Below are 18,340 nucleotides of genomic sequence, written 5' to 3'. Positions count from 1 at the left end.
TGCATTCTGTTTGAATCTTTGTTGTGTAATCTTTTTGCTGTGGGATACAATTTTCTTTGTATGTGTTTTTTTTTTGTAGTTTCCAGTTACTGTTTAGTCGGACTCTGTTTGTTGTTTTAGTTTCTTTTGCTTGGTTATATTTTTCTTTTGGACTATACTTTTGTTGGATATTTAGCATGGATGCGGTTTTTTTAGAGAGACCTACCAATAAATATCTCAGATAGAGCAACGGTTCAGGAGGAAGCAGGCGAAGTAGGAATCTTCCAATCGATTTGGTATGGACAGCAATAAACATGAAGGAAACTCAAATGGAGAAGCTTGTTATTTGGTCGACAGAAGGTAGTCATCGAACAAATCTACTAGAGGTTGATGGTTTGGATGAAGATGATCATCAAGTGACCCTTGATTATGACTATATTCTGACTCGTTGGCATGTATTTTTGTTTATGGTTAATGAACAACTTTGGAAATATATAAAAGCATCCGAACACATTAATGAACAACTTACTTTGAAATTATTTAAAAGCATAGAGAAGACATTAATGAACACATGAAAATATATAAAAGCATAAAACACATCAAACTCCGGTAATTCATTTTGATGACAATACATCTACGGAGTTTTAGACCCATGATTTGGAGCCTTAGACCTATTTGGAGGCTTCAGACTCATGATAAGAGATTATATTGCTCATGTATGACTTAATTAAAGTACAATACTCTTACACATAGATCAACTTACTGTCTATGAACTGACTCAAATATTAGAACTTCAATCGTACAAAAACAAACAATAGCCATTTGCAAGTTGCCAGTATTCTTGATTTGCTTTAATTTCCTATCTTTAGTATCGTAACTCATAGATCAAAGAAGTTTCTAAACATCCACAATATATAGCCACTTGCAATTTGATCATCAAGTATTCTTGATTTGCTTTAATCTCCTATCTTTGGTGTGCGGTATCGTAACTCATAGGTCAAACAAGTCCCTAAACTTCCACAAATATGAATATTTTCGAGAAAACTCTTTTTCTCTCTGGCACATAACTTTGTTGCATATTTTCCACACTTCAACCACAACAATACCTTACAACCACAAGTTAATATTTTCAAGGTAAAAAAAAGTCCGTCACGAAAAAAACAGCCAACTCCACCAATTTATTAATAAATAATAACCAACTTGAAAATATATTGAAACGACCCCAACCAACACAATATCTTTATTAGCCAACTGAATATCTTATTAATAAATATTTCAAATATAAAAGCTAACTACATATATTTATTAATAGATATTAACCATATTGGAAATTAAGCTTCAATTTTGTCTTTAATGAAATAAGCAAACCAACCTTAGTAACAAGTTATTTAGGTCAATTGCCATAAATACCATTTAAGTCATTGCACATTTCTTAAATCTATCGTTGTTATTAACAATTGCTTTTAATTCGAGAGATTGTATTATTAGTTATTTTCATTAAAAATCTTTATCAATGAATATCAACACCAATATTATTATTAGTTTAGCTTTTAATTTAAAAAATATGTTATCACAAATTGATGATATCAAGATTGAAATGCGTGCGTAAATGGTAAACTTAAAATTCTAATACCTGTCAATATTTGTTATATTTAAAAAAAATCTAAATGTTGCATTATATTTTTGAATTATTTTCTTTGTTCTACTATTTGCTACAGTTTTCCTAATTATTTTTGTGCATTATGTAAACAGACCATAAAATATGGGGCCCATAGATAAGTTAATCATATAGTCTTTTGAGTGAAGCATTTAAATTGACCATCAATTGGGGCTTCATGCACATTTATTTTTGAGAATCAACATCCATAAAGGAAAACATAAAACTAGTTTATATTGAAAATAATATATATAAAACTAGACAAGAAGTGGGAAAGCTCTCAAAGGAGAAGCCATTTCAAGAGTGATTCCATACTTTTCATCCATATTCAAATCATCAGGTCCACAACCATCTTCAAGCTTCCAATCAAAGAAATGAAGAACCGAACCCAACATCAAAGGCAACATTCTCATAGCCAATGACAACCCAGGGCAAATCCTTCTTCCAGCACCGAATGGAACCAACTCAAAATTTCTGCCTTTAATATCAATTTCCATCTCCAAGAACCTCTCTGGCTCGAATACTTCCGGATTTTTCCATGCGTTCGAATCTCGACCCATCGCCCATAAATTTACCAGCACTTGAGCGTCTTTTGGGATTGTGAAACCTGAAATTTCGACGTCTTCTAATGCTTTACGAGGTAGAAGAAAAGGAGGGGAATGCAATCTCAAAGTTTCTTTAATCACTGCTTGTAAATAAGGTAGCCTTGAAATGTCTGATTCTTTAATTGGGTTTCCTTTTCCTATTACACTTCGGATTTCTTGTTGAGCTTTTGATAGCTTTTGTGGGTTTTTTAATAGCTCCGCCATTGCCCATTGGAATGTTGCAGAACTTGTGTCGGTTCCAGCAATGAATAGTACCTATAGAACAACAATCAAATCTTTAATAAAAAAAAAAAAATCTACTAGAAACTTAGGAAACAAATTAATCTGGATGAAATACATTTAACATTATTGCTTAGGCAAATTATAGAAAGGAAAAGAAAACAAACCATTGTTTTTCTTTTTCTTGGAGTTCAACCACAGAAAAGGAAAAGAAAATCAAAAGGCCAATAATTGAGTGGGACAACTCACTTCAACTACCCAACAAAAGAAAAAATTAATTTTGGGAAAAGGATAGAAGAAATATTATTTGTCATGAAAGCTATATATGTTGTTGAAGGCTGAAAGCTAAGATAATAGATACGATTCAACATCAACCATGGACTAGTTGTCTGATAAAAAATTGTCATTCCGTAAAACAAACTTCTAAAAGAGAAATTGTCAAAAAATATAAAAGTTCACAAAATATTTAGCCGTAAAAACATCTAAGTACAATCAATTTTATTTTCAGTGTTTTTTTTTTCATGCAAAGTAAATAATTTGTTTTTTTTTTCTATTTTGAAAAATACCCATTTTTAATAACCTTTGTTTGGATTAAAAAAGTTGAAAAATGATGTGAAATTTCAGAAATGATTTTAACTTGTTTATTTTGTTTGGATGCACAAAGATTTGAAACGGATGTATTTAAAATTTCATGTTTAATCGAAAAGAAAGAGAAAGGTAAAGAATTTACCAATATGGAATTTTTATCATTTGTAAATAGAAAATAAATAGGTTAATTAATTATGTAACTTACTTTGAAAACCTATGAAATTTTGAAAAATCCAACCATTTTGGTTATAAGAGTTTTTAAGTAAAAATAGGATCTAAAATGAAAGATTTTCAAATCATTCTCTTTTGTGTAATAACAAACAATAAAATTCATGTGAAATCATGCAATTAAACTTAGTATGCACGACTTTTTTTAAGCCAAAATAGTAAAGAAAAAAATTAACACCTAACAAATTGTGGCTAAAGAGACACTAAATTGGGGGAGAACTATTCTCTAAACCCAAAAATTGTGACGTCCTTCTCAATCCACCACATTATAAGTTATAGTTTATAACACAATAAATCCTTTCTGCATTTTCTATTTAAAAATATTTTAGTTCATAACAATTTATGAACTAAATATAACATAATTTTAGATTTTAATCGATGTTACCATTTATAGCTGGTGAAATTTTAGTATATTTTAGTTTGTTATGCATACCCAAATTTGATTCTTAAAAGGAGAAATTGCATGGCAAAAAAATTTAAAAAAAAACTGCCATAGCATTTCTTTTTTGTATGTTGAAAATATGCAAATATGACGAATAATTAAGATATTAGATGACCATCGAACAACTATCTTTAAATTTGCTACTTTTACAATTTAGAAAATATAGTGACATGAAACTTATTATCATAAACATTTTTTTTTATTTTTACAAGCACCCCATTCTTAAACAGAACTCCAAGTAAGTTGTAAATTAACAAATCCAAACTTTAAACCAAATAATTAAAATTTTGATTCTTAACAACAAATTAAAAATGATAATAAAATAAAATAAAGAAGAAGAAGAAGGAGTTGAAGTAGATACCGCTAATAAGTGTTTGAACTCATCCCTCCCCAACTTGATATCGCTATTTTCATCACCAAGGTTGAGAAGATAATGCAAGAAATCGTGTTTAATCTTATTAGAACCGAAACTTTTTTTCTGTTCATCAATCCGTTCATCAATTATCTGCTCCAACACATCAAAAATCCTATCAAAATAAACACTCTGTCTCTTCTTAATTCCCTGCACATCAAATCTCTTCAACAATGGAAAATAATCTCCAAAATTCGGTTTCACAGCTTCTTCCATAATCCCTCTTACAGCCACTTTAAACTCTCTCCCAATTTTCGAATTTGGGTCCACAAAATCCTCCGAAAAAATGGTATTCCAAAGCAAATTCACCGTAGTCACAAACGCCACTTTTCCAAAGTCCACTGCCTCATCACCTTTCAAAGCACATCTAGATATCTCTGTCACCAGCTCTTCCACTTGGCCTCGTCGGAGGTTCTCGTTGGCGTCGAGAATCCGGGGGGCGAGCAACTGGGTGTTGCAAACTCGTCTGAGGTTTCGCCAGAGAGGTGAAACGGGCATCCACGGGAGGCCGAAAAGATCGTGGTTGTGAGTGGTCATGGAGTCGGGGACGGTTCTGGAGGAGAGAAATTGGTCGTGGGTTTGGAGGACTTGTTTGGCCATGGCGGAGGAGGAGATGACGACGGTGGTGACTTGGCCGAGTTTTAAGGTCATGATGGGGCCGTAGGATTTGGCGAGATTGGCTAGAGATTTGTGGGGTTGATCGCCAAGAGCTAGAAGGTTTCCAATGAGAGGCAATGGCTTTGGGCCGGGAGGGAGCTTGGCGATTGTTCTTGTTTTTGATATCATTGAAATTAGCCATGTTATGGAAAGTAGAACAATGAAGATCCACAACAAGTCCATCTCTTACCACTTTGATGAATGAGGATGAAGAAATGTAAGCCTCAACATTTGATTATATATACGTAGGGAAAAAAGTTTTTATTTTTATTTATTTATTTTTTTGTTTTAAATTTCTTGTACGTAGTATGTGATTGGGAGCAGTTAAAATCACTTTTCTCTTTTCTTGGTCGGCCAAAATCATTTGTTTATTGACATTATCACTTCCAAAATGGTTACAAGTGAACGATGAAAACCATATTTTTTATTAAATTTAGGAGCTAAAGATAATATGTAGGTCAGCATTGTAGGACTGAGATGGTTTGTGTATAATCCTCCTCCAGTAGAAATGTAATCTCAATATAACTTTAGTGGAAATTTGTAACACATGTCTAAAATGGTTGGAGGATAAAGAGATTCCACGTATATGAATATTAGATAGTAGGATAAAATGAACCAAACAAACACTTTGATTCCACATTTGCTAAATACTTCCAAATGGTCTTTGAATTAATTAACTTTATATTTGAAAAAAAAAAAAGAATATTATTGAAAAACAAAAAACTAAAGATGCTTGTATAGTTGAAAAAAATATTATTATAAATACCAGTTATTAAAAAGAAAAACCAAAGATAATTTTATATTAGAAAAAACAAAAAAAATATTATAATATCAATTATCAATTATATCTATAACTAATGTTCACGCCAGCAATTAACGGTCTAGTAAGTATTCTATTGAGTTAAAGTTAAGCTAGTAACCATTTAAAATTATTTAGCAAACGTTAGAGACTAAAGTGTCTGTTTTCAAACTTTAGGGATCAGATATATATGAATTTTAAATCTCAAGAACCGTAAGTGCATTTACCTTCGAAAATAAAATCAGTATTTACAATTTAATTTTCAAAAAAAATAAAAATTGAATAATTTCTTTGTTGAATTTCGTGAAAATGAAATTTTCTTTTCCATGGATATCTAAAAAATGATGGAAAATTTCCACCACAATTGTATCTACTTTTTGAAACTTACTTTAGCCACACGGCAGGGGAAAATTAGAAAAAATAATAATGAAAATCTGAAAAGAAAGAAAAAGTCGAACACATAAACAAACAATATAGTTAAGACAACTCAATGTATGTTTTTTTTTTTTTTTTAAATGCAACTTAAAATGCATTCAAAATTTTGTCCAAAGGTAAAAGCAAGAAACTAAAATGGAAGGGAAGAAAATTGGTGTGTCACCTTTTATACAATAATGGGAATTAAATGATGAAAAAGAAAGAAAACAGAAACATATTGAGGAGGATGATATATGAATGAAATAGAGGGAAAGAAATTTGTGGTTCAACAACGAAGTGAACTTAAATGATCCGACAAAAATATTTATTATCTTCTCTTTCCTCATGTCAATTTATTTATTATTTTATTGTACTTTCTAGAAAAGGACTCTTAAATTTAGCAAAATTAGTTCGATAAATTAGATTCATACCACACCACTCTTAAATTTGTAAGAATCGTAAAATTCAAACTCATCCCACATTTAATTACAAATCTACCCACTAGAATTATCAACATTTTCACGCATCATTTGATGTATTGTTGATATACTTGATGTGTTGTTGCTACACTCGATGTATGGTTGATACACTTGTTATGTTTTGTTGATACACTCGAAGAATTAAATAACACTTGATACACTCGAAGAATTAAATAACACTTGATACACATCATTGGTTTGATTCACTTGATATGTTGTTGATATATTTGTTAAACTTTGAAAATACACTTAATTAATTAAGGACACTTGATGCACTAAGCATGATACATTACATTATCGATACACTTGATTAGGTTTAATACAGTTAATAAGTTTGATACACTTAATATGCTATTGATAAAACATTTTATACTTTCAATGATACACTCGACAGATTTAATACACTTAATGCAGTTCATATGTTTGATACCCTTGATGTACTGTTGGTATATTTTTTATATCATTTGATACACTCGATTGATTAAAATACACGTGATACACTTGAGATTCTAATGATACACTTAATATACTTCACTAGTACATTTTGATACATATTATAGGTTTGCTACACTAAGTTACATCATTCATATACTTAATAATAATACAACATTGAATTGCATAAAATTTGAAAATAAATGGAAATCATGTAGTAAGTATATCAACCAACTAATACATATAATATAAATACATCACAACATTAATATACAAAACTAGTACAAAGTGGAAGAAAAAATAATGATTGGGGCCTTAAAAAGTGAGAGAAGAAATACGAGATGATTAGGACATTAAAAACGGAAGAAGAAAATAAGTTAGTGAATGATAGTTTGAGAATAATAAAATATTTAAAATGAAATGTATTTTAAAAAGTGAGAATGTTGTCGTGTTTGAAAGCAACCATTTGAAAGAAGTTTGAAAAAAGAACTTAAATTTAACAGAAAACGATGATTGAAAATCTGGATAAAAAATGGTGAAAAAAAGAAGAAGAAGGAGATAAAGATGCCGAAAACGGAGATTAAATGAACGACAGTTTTTTATTGTTTTTTTTTTAAATTTTTTTGAGAGAACCTACATAAAACCGACGAAAAATAGTGTTTGAGAAAAACAAACATTTTTTCTTATTAGATTAATTTTTTATTATGAATACAAATATGATATAGAGATTTACAAAAAAGAAGAGAAAGTGGAAGATGAAGCATCAAAGGAAGATGATCGATAAGAGAGAAGAATGTATGGGGGCAATTTGAGAATAATAAAAATGTTAAAGTTGAAAATATCTCCAAAATATTTTAGAAATTAAAATTTGTCATATTTGCAAAATTTAAAAAGTATCTGTTATAATTACTAAAACCTATTCTCATAGTGGATACCAGTACAATTTTCCTTCTAAAAAAATTGAAGTTTACCCAAAATTTCTAGAATTATAACATAATGTTTTAAACAATTTTCTAGAATTATAACGGAATTCTTCAATTTCTTTTTCTTTAAAAGATAATATTTAATCACATATTATATTATACATTGGTTTAAAAAAGATTAATATCGAGAACGAATAAAGATTTTATTGAATTTAGAGATAAAATAATAAGTCCAATAAAAAGTAGTATTGGCTTGGCTAAATTTCATACTTCAAAACTTTTATCTTAAAAAAAATTAGAAACCCTAACTCCAACTAATATAATTTGTACTACAAATTAAACATCATGAACCCAAACTAAAACGGTATTCAAAAATTCTTTAAAATAACTTTTCATGTTTTTTTTTTTTTTTTTTGGCAAAGGGTTATTTTAACATTGATTTTGGCCTTTCTCCATGATAGCCTAACATGAGATTGAGCATATGTCACTGTTGTTGAAATTCTTGATCCTCGTTTCAGTTTTCGATTCTTCTTGATTATGATTTCTCTCTTGAATTAATGAGAAGTATAAGTCTACATTAAAACTCTATTTTGTGGTTACCACTAATATAATACTATAATACTAAATAGTGATAATCACATGGATAGATGATTAAAAACACTCTACCTTTATCGATTTATCGTTACACTTTCCAGTTCCATTTTTTTGATCATTTTCTTCCTTGTGATCAATTTCTTTACGGTTACATTAATATACAAAAGACAAAATAAATTATTTTATACCCTTAGTAGAGTATTAAGGATGGATTTCTATTTATGATAGGTCTCTACGATTGATATATGGTTTCTTTTTAAGTAATAATAGGAATATTTTCGTAATAATGTTTTTTTAAATAATGACAAAACTAAGGTAGTAAGAAAAGAAATTTTAGAAATGAGGTGTATCCCCAAATTATTGTAAAAAAATAGAAAGAAGTCATGTACCGGGTACACGACTTACATCAATCCACATCACCCATTTTGACTAGTTTGACTCACGTGTGCTGACTTGGATTAAATGGAGTTGTATACCTGATACATGGCTTCCCAACATTTATTATTGTTGTTGTTGATGTTGTTATTATAATAAACCCACATGTTATATTATTATTTATGGAACAAATATAATTATATATAGTAAATTGTTTTAGCTAATTATATTTACAATTAATTTAAGTTTGTCAAAAGAAAAAGTTTCCAAAAATAATTTGCTAGGAGTAAATTAGGAAAAACCCACGTCTTACATTATTATTTATGTAACAAATATAATTATATATGACAGATTTTTCTAGATAATTATATATATATATATATATATATATATATATATATATATATATATATATATATAATTACCCAAAATTTAAGTTTGTCAGTAGAAAAATTTTTCAAAAACAATTTGTTATGAGTAAATTAGATATATACCACTGATAAAAGTTTATCACCGATAAAAGTTTATATCAATAGAAATTTATTATAGAACATTTTGACATTTTTTAGCTATGAATAGAATGTAAATTGTGATAAATATAATTTTATAAATTCTTTTGTATCGTACTGTATTAAAATATTTCTGACTTTGGATTCCAAAATGTGACGAAAGAAGTTGGAGGGAATGATGGAGAAATGGAGGAACAAAACATTAATGTTGTAATCCCATTTTCCTACTCATGAAAAAAACCTCACTTTAACATATTCATATTAAAATAAGCTAGTTCTCACATAAGCTCATTTAATTACAACTCTACATAATACATAACCTCTTATTCATATTTTCGTCATTTTTTTTCTCGACCTAATTTAATTCAAATAAAAATATTGAATATTTACAAAGATAACAAACAGATAAAAAAACACTAAAAAAAATATAAAAGAAAATACAGATATAGTAAAATTTAGGTTTACCTATTGAAATCTATCCATAATAGACTATATCTTTATTAAGAATTTTTTAAAATTATTGATATACATCAACATTTTCGACCAGATCAATATTTTAAAATTTGGGACATCCTTATTAAATAAACATTCGTCCTTAAACGAAGAAATAATATATACTTTCTGCACAAATTTTTTTTTTTAAAGAGATCCACCACATGCTCATTTCTATTTTTCTATTCGTTTCTTTTTTAAAAAATTGTTAGTATGAATCAGGCCCTGTATTATTTATTAAATAAAATATTATCCAACATTTTAAAAAATTGATTTCTTTCTCTATAAATTAAAAATATGTTAATTAGATCAAACACAAAACACTAATCCAAAAGGAAAGGAAAGAAAAATGGTTGTTCTTCCTTTCCTCTCTATTTTTTTCTTGCTCAACATTGAGAGCCATGTTGCGGCAAAAGTTGAGCTTCCAACTACTCCCCTCCAAAGCAAACTTCAAACCTACATTGTCCATGTGGAGCAGCCAAAAATCAGACTTGTGGGTGAATCCTCAAACGATCATATTGAAAGTTGGTACATGTCATTCATACCGAAGTCGACAGAGACCACTGTCGAGCAGCCGCAGTTGCTTTATTCGTATCGAAATGTAATGAGTGGCTTCTCTGCAAGACTTACAATAGAACAAGTGAAGGCTATGGAGAAGAAGGATGGTTTCATATCAGCAATGCCTGAAACTATAATGAGTCTGCACACAACTCATACCCCTGAATATTTGGGGTTGAACCAACAATTTGGGATATGGAAAAATTCAAACTTTGGTAAAGGAGTGATCGTAGGAGTATTGGATACTGGAATTCATCCAAATCATCCTTCGTTTAACGATGAAGGAATGTCGCCACCACCGGCGAAATGGAAAGGGAAATGCGAATTTAATAGCTCTTTATGCAATAACAAATTGATTGGTGCAAGAACTTTCAACCTTGGAAACAATTTCTTGATGGAGGAATCACCAAATGATGAAAAAGGACATGGCACACACACTGCAAGCACAGCTGCTGGTGCCTTTGTGGAAGACGCTGAAGCTTTAGGAAATGCTAAAGGCAAGGCGGCTGGTATAGCGCCTTTAGCTCACCTTGCAATTTATAAAGTTTGTTCCGGTAAACGTTGCCCGAGTAGTGACGTATTTGCGGGGATAGATGCCGCTATTGACGATGGTGTCGATGTGCTATCGATCTCACTTGGGTCTCGCTCGGTTCCCTTTTTTAAGGACAACATAGCCGTAGCCACATTCGGAGCAATTCAAAAGGGGATTTTTGTGAGTTCTTCTGCAGGAAATTCAGGGCCTTTAAATAGTACGTTATCTAATGACGCTCCATGGATTTTAACAGTTGGAGCAAGTACGATTAATCGAAGAATCGTGGCGGTTGCCAAGCTTGGAAATGGGGAACAATATGAAGGTGAATCTCTTTACCAACCAAATGACTTTCCATCCAAATTTTTACCACTTGTTTATGCTGGAAACAGAGAGAACAAAACCTATGCATTTTGTGGTGAAGGTTCACTTGAAAATATGGACGTAAAAGGTAAAGTGGTTGTGTGTGAAGGAAAAGGAGGAGTTGGGAGAGTTGCAAAAGGATTAGTAGTGAAAAATGCTGGTGGGGCAGCCATGATTCTCATAAATCAAGAAGAAGATGGATTTAGTACTCTGTCTGAAGCTCATGTTCTTCCAGCAACACATGTTAGCTATAAAGCAGGAGTCTTGATCAAATCCTACATAAACTCATCACAGAACCCAACTGCATCAATCTCATTTAAAGGAACCGTAATTGGAGACGGGGATGATTTTTCAGCTCCATCCATGGCTTCTTTCTCTTCTCGAGGCCCCTGTCTCCCTAGCCCTGGGATCTTGAAACCTGACATAACAGGCCCTGGCGTCAACATTCTCGCAGCTTGGCCATTCCCATTAGACAACGACACGAACACCAAATCGACATTTAATGTTATTTCAGGAACATCAATGTCTTGTCCTCATTTAAGTGGGATTGCAGCATTGATCAAGAGTGTTCATCCTAATTGGTCTCCTGCTGCCATTAAATCTGCCATTATGACTACTGCAAACATAAAAACTCCTCAAGGGGAACCAATTACGGATCAAGATTTGCAACCGGCGAACTTTTTTGCGATGGGTGCGGGACATGTCAACCCATCAAAGGCAGCTGATCCAGGATTGGTTTATGACATTCAACCTGATGATTACATTCCTTATCTTTGTGGTTTGTACAAAGATGAAGAAGTTTCAATTATTGTTCATAGAACAGTGATTTGCGGATTAGTACTGAGTATTCGAGAAGGGGATTTGAATTATCCTTCGTTTAGTGTTGCGTTGGGAGGGCTGCAGACGTTTAAAAGAACAGTGACAAATGTGGGTGAAGCGAACTCGGTTTACACCGCCATAGTTGAGGCGCCGTTGGGAGTGTCCATGACGGTCATGCCGAGAAAATTGTTCTTCTCGAGGGTCAACCAAACAATGACGTTTACGGTGACTTTTAATCGGATTAGATGGGTTAAAATCGTAGGTGAATTTGGTGAAGGATATCTCAAATGGGTTTCTAAAAGTAAAAAATATGTTGTGAGGAGTCCTGTTTCTGTTAAGTTTATTTAAGCTTCAAATGTAGTTGAAAAGAGAAAAGACTGTTAATTACGGGCGAGCTAAGGCCATGGCTATTTTAATTAGAGAAGAAAATATTTTTAACCGTCAAACTTGGTAGACTATATCAATTTTAATTGTAAACACTTAATTTTGTCGATTTTAGCCTCAAAATTGATAGACTATATCAGACTTAATTATATAATTTCAATTTCATGACACTAACATATTGAATTTTCAATATTAGATAAAGAAACATTGATCGGTGCACGTAAAAAAAATCATGTGTTTGGTACATTTTTTAAACAATGGTATAGTACTGTCCAATTTGAACATCGCTAACTCAACAACAAAAGAATCATTCATCTGAATTATACTTACCACATGTTTGAAGATTCAACCATGAACGGATAATCTGCATGACTACATCTTCTCATGCCCTCACTTCTTTTTTTTTTCTAAGACAACAAATATTGAAGCAAAATCTTCTATGCACTAATAATGTCCAAAACCAAATATTTTTCAAGTGTTATTTGAAATTGGTTAGGAGGAACGATATGTTTAATCATTGATCAACGAAAGTTCATTTTTTCAATAATAAAAAAAAATGGCTTCCTACGATCTTTTGTTGAAACTAGCTTAAGAATTCGAGTTCCTTTGGCATATTCAACATCGATAAAAATTCACTGTTAGTAACAAATAGCAATCAGGTGATTTCTTCTTTTTACATTTTTTCTATGAACAACTGCTTTGTAGCAAAGCTATACACATATATGTGCAAGTGCTTGCAAAAAAAAAAATGTAATTTTAATTTCTTAACAAATCCACACACATCGTGTAAAATAATATAAGAAATATTTTAGGAAAATTGCATTAGGTGATAAATTTCTTTAGAAAAAGTCTAAAGCACCTCTTTTTTTTTTTTCATATTGCAAATATGACAAACATGACACATAATTAGGTATATCAGATGACTATAACAAATATGATAATAGGTGTCAAACTTTACCTAAAACCCTATTTATTAACATAAATCTAAGCTTTATAAAGAAATTAAATCGTATTCAAACAACTCGATATTCTTAAAGAAACGAACCAATATGTGCAAGCACGTAGCCCATACCCAATTAGACGAATAAGATAGAAATAAAGGTATATAATATACACAGTATATCAAATCATGCCTAAATCTATTAGAACAATTCTCAGATTAATTTCTAATCTTTTAAAAAAACTCATCTCATTGTTATATAGTCTTTAAAATTCACAATTATGTCTTTTCTTTTAAAAGAAAAATTTCGACAAAAACTCAATTTTGTATATATATATAGTAATATTTAAAAAAATTGTAAATATAACAAAATATGTCATAGACTTCTATCGCCTTTTTCGGTGATAGACTTTGATATCTTTATAATTCTTTTCAGTTGGGGAAAAACAAGTTATAAAAGAAAGGAAGTAAAAACAATACCTCTATCAAATGAGGTGAGGACTAATGTTTGGCGCACACACTCACTACAAATTTCTTTGTTGCGAATATAATTTTGTAAGTGATCTTATTAATATTTCACTTGATGAATCTTTAAAATAAAAGTCATGTATAACACAATATATATTTTATATTAAGGGGAATGCATATGTTGAATCATTATTTATATTTGGAATCAATGTGGGAAAATGTAACATATATATATACAGCTATTGACATGATTCTAAGGATCAAGTTGGCTACAATGTAAGTCATGTTACCTAATTATTATAAAAGTAAACATGTGTTTTAGTGATGTTTTTTTTTAATTGTATTTCATTTTAATTTATTATTAAGAAGAATTTTTGAGTGTGTAACACTATATAACTTTCAACTATATTAACTAATATTTTATAAAATAATTGAGAATTCTTTTATGCATTTACATGGATTGGCTTTAAAGGTCCAACATGGGGAGGTTCAAATTTCATGTTATCTCAATTTTATTATACTCGAAAATATAAAATATTGGCCAAAGATTTATTCCATTACAATTATTTCATTAATTATTTTTAGACTATAAGAAGATTAGGTTCGTAAACATTAGTAATTTTCTAAATAAAGGTAGAAATATATCATATCACATATGAATTGCATTAGGTTTGTTTTTACATATGTATCTTACTGGTTGAGCTACTTACATGTTCAATGTTATTATGTTTTGTCTATTTTGTGAAACAGATAGGGAAAAAGAGTAGCACTATGCCTTTGAGAATATGAAAAAAAATCATCAACAAGATTGCATTTTTGTTTAAAAAACTATGAATAATTAGAAGCTTTGTTTGCAAGAAAAAATGTGAACATTATTATGTAGATGTATAAAAATTTGTTCCAAGCTGTATATGATAAAGTCAAAGTTTTTGATGAGATGAAGAATTGTCACATGTACATAGAATAAAGTATATTGATCAATTATCCTAAACAAAAAATCTTGTAATCAACCATTAACAACATATTTTCATTTCCTTATAAATATGTTTGGGTGCTCAAGCACAAAGGCACCAAAAACATAAGAAAACACAAAGTAGTTTCCATTAAACTATGGTTTTTCTTCCTTTCATTTGTATATTTTTCTTCCTAAACTTTCATGGCTATGTTGCCATGAAAACTGAGCTTTCAAGTACTTCCAACACCAATTTACAAACCTACATTGTCCATGTAAAGCAGCCAGTGCTTGAGATTTTGGGTGACACCATTGATCTCCAAAATTGGTACACATCATTCTTACCAGAAACCATCGAAGCGTCATCCGACGAACAACCACGGTTACTTTATTCATATCGACACGTGATGAGTGGTTTCTCTGCAAGACTTACAAAAGAGCAAGTTAAAGCAATGGAAGAGAAGGATGGTTTCATCTCGGCCATGCCTGAAACCACATTGAATTTGCACACAACTCATACACCTGAATATTTGGGGTTGAACAAACATTTTGGGTTATGGAAGAATTCAAACTTTGGTAAAGGAGTGATCATAGGAGTATTGGATACTGGAATTCATCCAAATCATCCTTCGTTTAACGATGAAGGAATGTCGTCACCACCGGCGAAATGGAAAGGGAGATGCGAATTTGGTGCTTCTATTTGTAATAACAAGTTGATTGGTGCAAGAACTTTCAATCTTGCTAATAATTTCGTGATTGGGAAATCACCAAATGATGAAAATGGACATGGCACACACACAGCAAGCACAGCTGCAGGCACTTTCGTTAAAGGTGCTGAAGCTTTGGGAAATGCAAGAGGCAAAGCTGTTGGAATGGCACCTTTAGCTCATATTGCAATGTATAAAGTTTGTTCTCCAAATGGTTGTTCGAGTAGTGATATACTCGCTGCGTTAGATGCTGCAATCGACGACGGTGTTGACGTGCTCTCGCTCTCCCTCGGTGCCCCATCGACTCCATTTTTCAGAGACACTATTGCCATGGGGGCATTTGCAGCCATTAAAAAGGGAATTTTTGTGAGTTGTTCAGCTGGGAATTCAGGCCCTTCCAAAAACACATTAGCCAACGAAGCACCATGGATTCTAACTGTTGGAGCAAGCACTATTGATCGAAAAATCGTGGCATTGGCAAAGCTTGGAAGTGGCGAAGTCTACACCGGTGAATCTCTGTTCCAGCCCAGAAATTTTCCATCAAAATTCTTACCACTTGTATACGCTGGCAAAAGCGGAATCGAAGGGTCTGAATATTGTATTCAAGGTTCCCTTGAAAAGCTGAATGTGACAGGAAAAGTCGTGGTATGTGAACGAGGAGGAGGAATAAGCAGAGTAGCAAAAGGGTTGGTTGTGAAAAATGGTGGTGGAGCTGCCATGATTCTTATAAACCAAAAACCAGAAGGGTTTAGTACTTTAGCTGAAGCTCATGTTCTTCCAACGACTCATTTAAGCTATGAAGATGGACTTAAAATCAAAGCATATATAAATTCATCACATAATCCAAAAGCTTCAATTTCATTTAAAGGAACTCTGCTTGGAAACAGAGCCACCACTTTCTCCCCTGCCATGGCTTCTTTTTCTTCACGAGGGCCATGTCAAGCAAGCCCTGGGATCTTGAAACCTGACATAACGGGCCCTGGTGTCAACATTCTCGCAGCTTGGCCATTCCCATTAAACAACAACACGAACACGAACACAAAATCGACGTTTAATGTTATATCAGGAACATCAATGTCTTGTCCTCATTTAAGTGGAATTGCAGCTTTGATCAAGAGTTATCATCCTAATTGGTCCCCTGCTGCCATTAAATCTGCTATTATGACCTCTGCAGATGTAAGAAATCCTCAAGGGAAACCAATCATGGATCAAGATTTGAAACCAGCAAACTTTTTCGCTATGGGGTCCGGACATGTTAATCCATCAAAAGCAGCTAACCCAGGATTGGTCTATGACATTCAGCCTGATGATTATATTCCTTATCTTTGCCATTTGTACACAGATGCTCAAGTGTCGATTATTGTTCGTAAACAAGTAACGTGTTCGACGGTGCCAAGAATACGAGAAGGGGATTTGAATTATCCATCGTTTGCTGTGAGTTTAGGAGCTGGTTCACAGACGTTTAATAGAACAGTGACGAATGTGGGTGATGCTAATTCAGTTTATTACCCCATTGTTGAGGCACCAGCTGGAGTTTCAGTGAAAGTTACACCAAGCAATTTGAAGTTCTCAAAGTTGAATGAAAAAGTGACATATTCGGTAACCTTCAGCCGGATTGACTTTGTTCGAACAACGAGTGAATTCAGTGAAGGGTATCTCATATGGGTTTCTAAAAAACTCATGGTGAGGAGTCCAATCTCTGTGAAGCTCACCTAAGGAAGTTATGAGACCTACTTCATACATTGTTGTATTTGTTCAAATCAAAATTTGTAATAAGAATTGGTGTAATCGTTAGTTAATTAATTAACAACTAATGGATCTCACTTAATTTTTAAAGGAAATCAAATTTATCACTCCCAACTATGCAATCTTATTCCGTTTGTTGATTACCAATTGAGCACCATAATATTATTGATGAACTATGTTTTGAGTTTTCTACTCTTTTTTATAGAAGATTGAATCAACTTTTGAGATGGTACCTTCATTGGTACTTTATCTACCCAACTACATTTCCATATAACTTACTTATATTGCTAAAATATAATACAATGTCTACTTATTCAAGTTCCACCTCTTTTATCAAAGACTATTTGAAAATTGGAATCAAAACAACCAAAACCGACCAAATTGATGGTGAGCGGTTGGTTGTACGCATTTGATCTATTGACTTTGTGAACCAATAAACCAATCGATCGATCAGTCAAGAAATAATGAAAATTGGGATCGACTAATTTAAAAATATAACACATAAAAATGTATTGCTGCTTTAACAGAAAAAAAAAAAAGACTAAAATCGATCGTTCGACCTGACAGTTGACCATGATACCACCAACCTTCCCTCTATTTACAACACATGCCTCGTTTGTAAAATTGTATGTGTCATTACACATAACACATTTTTCTTTGGACTAAAATATTTTGTCTATCCATAGAAATCGTCAGCTAAAATTATTGGTGCCAAATTTTATAATCTTATATTTGACTTCCTCATATCTCATAATATCTTCCGATCTTTTTGTTTTAAATAGCTTTTATCTTACCTTTTCTCTATTCTTTTATTTGTATTTAATCTTGATATTTTTTTAGCTTTAGTTTTTCTTTTACGTTTTTTAACCAAGAATAAGTTGCTCTTTCCCAAAATAACTATTTTAGATTTATGGACTTCAAACTACTCATACAACCTCAGTAATTAAACAATTCAAATTTACACAATGGTTCAAACTATCTTATTTTAATAGCATGAAATAGCATTTATATTCATTTAGATTTATACTAATTGAATAGGAGAAAACATATATGATATTGGACAAAGTCAA

General features: G+C 31.6%; 3 protein-coding genes across 3 annotated transcripts; 2 read left to right on the top strand and 1 right to left on the bottom strand.

The window, feature by feature from the left end:
- Positions 1–1,793: 1,793 nt before the first annotated feature.
- LOC103482684 (geraniol 8-hydroxylase-like) lies at positions 1,794–5,005 on the bottom strand. The gene is made up of 2 exons (XM_008438956.3): positions 4,080–5,005; positions 1,794–2,496 (listed from the first exon to the last, which is right to left on the bottom strand). The coding sequence occupies exons 1-2, from the start codon at positions 4,968–4,970 to the stop codon at positions 1,894–1,896; spliced, it is 1,494 nt and encodes a 497-aa protein (XP_008437178.1). The 5' UTR covers positions 4,971–5,005; the 3' UTR covers positions 1,794–1,893.
- A 5,139-nt stretch (positions 5,006–10,144) lies between these two features.
- On the top strand, positions 10,145–12,492 carry LOC103483066 (subtilisin-like protease 4). Its single transcript, XM_008439500.3, has one exon. The coding sequence runs from the start codon at positions 10,154–10,156 to the stop codon at positions 12,419–12,421; it is 2,268 nt and encodes a 755-aa protein (XP_008437722.2). The 5' UTR covers positions 10,145–10,153; the 3' UTR covers positions 12,422–12,492.
- Positions 12,493–14,951: 2,459 nt separating this feature from the next.
- LOC103482683 (subtilisin-like protease 4) lies at positions 14,952–17,325 on the top strand. Its single transcript, XM_008438955.2, has one exon. It carries the CDS (start codon positions 14,976–14,978, stop codon positions 17,238–17,240), a length of 2,265 nt encoding a protein of 754 aa, XP_008437177.1. The 5' UTR covers positions 14,952–14,975; the 3' UTR covers positions 17,241–17,325.
- Positions 17,326–18,340: the final 1,015 nt, after the last annotated feature.

Source organism: Cucumis melo, chromosome 9, assembly GCF_025177605.1.
Source record: "Cucumis melo cultivar AY chromosome 9, USDA_Cmelo_AY_1.0, whole genome shotgun sequence".
Classification (NCBI taxonomy): Eukaryota; Viridiplantae; Streptophyta; class Magnoliopsida; order Cucurbitales; family Cucurbitaceae; genus Cucumis; species Cucumis melo.
This window is presented reverse-complemented; position numbering and strand designations above follow the sequence as displayed.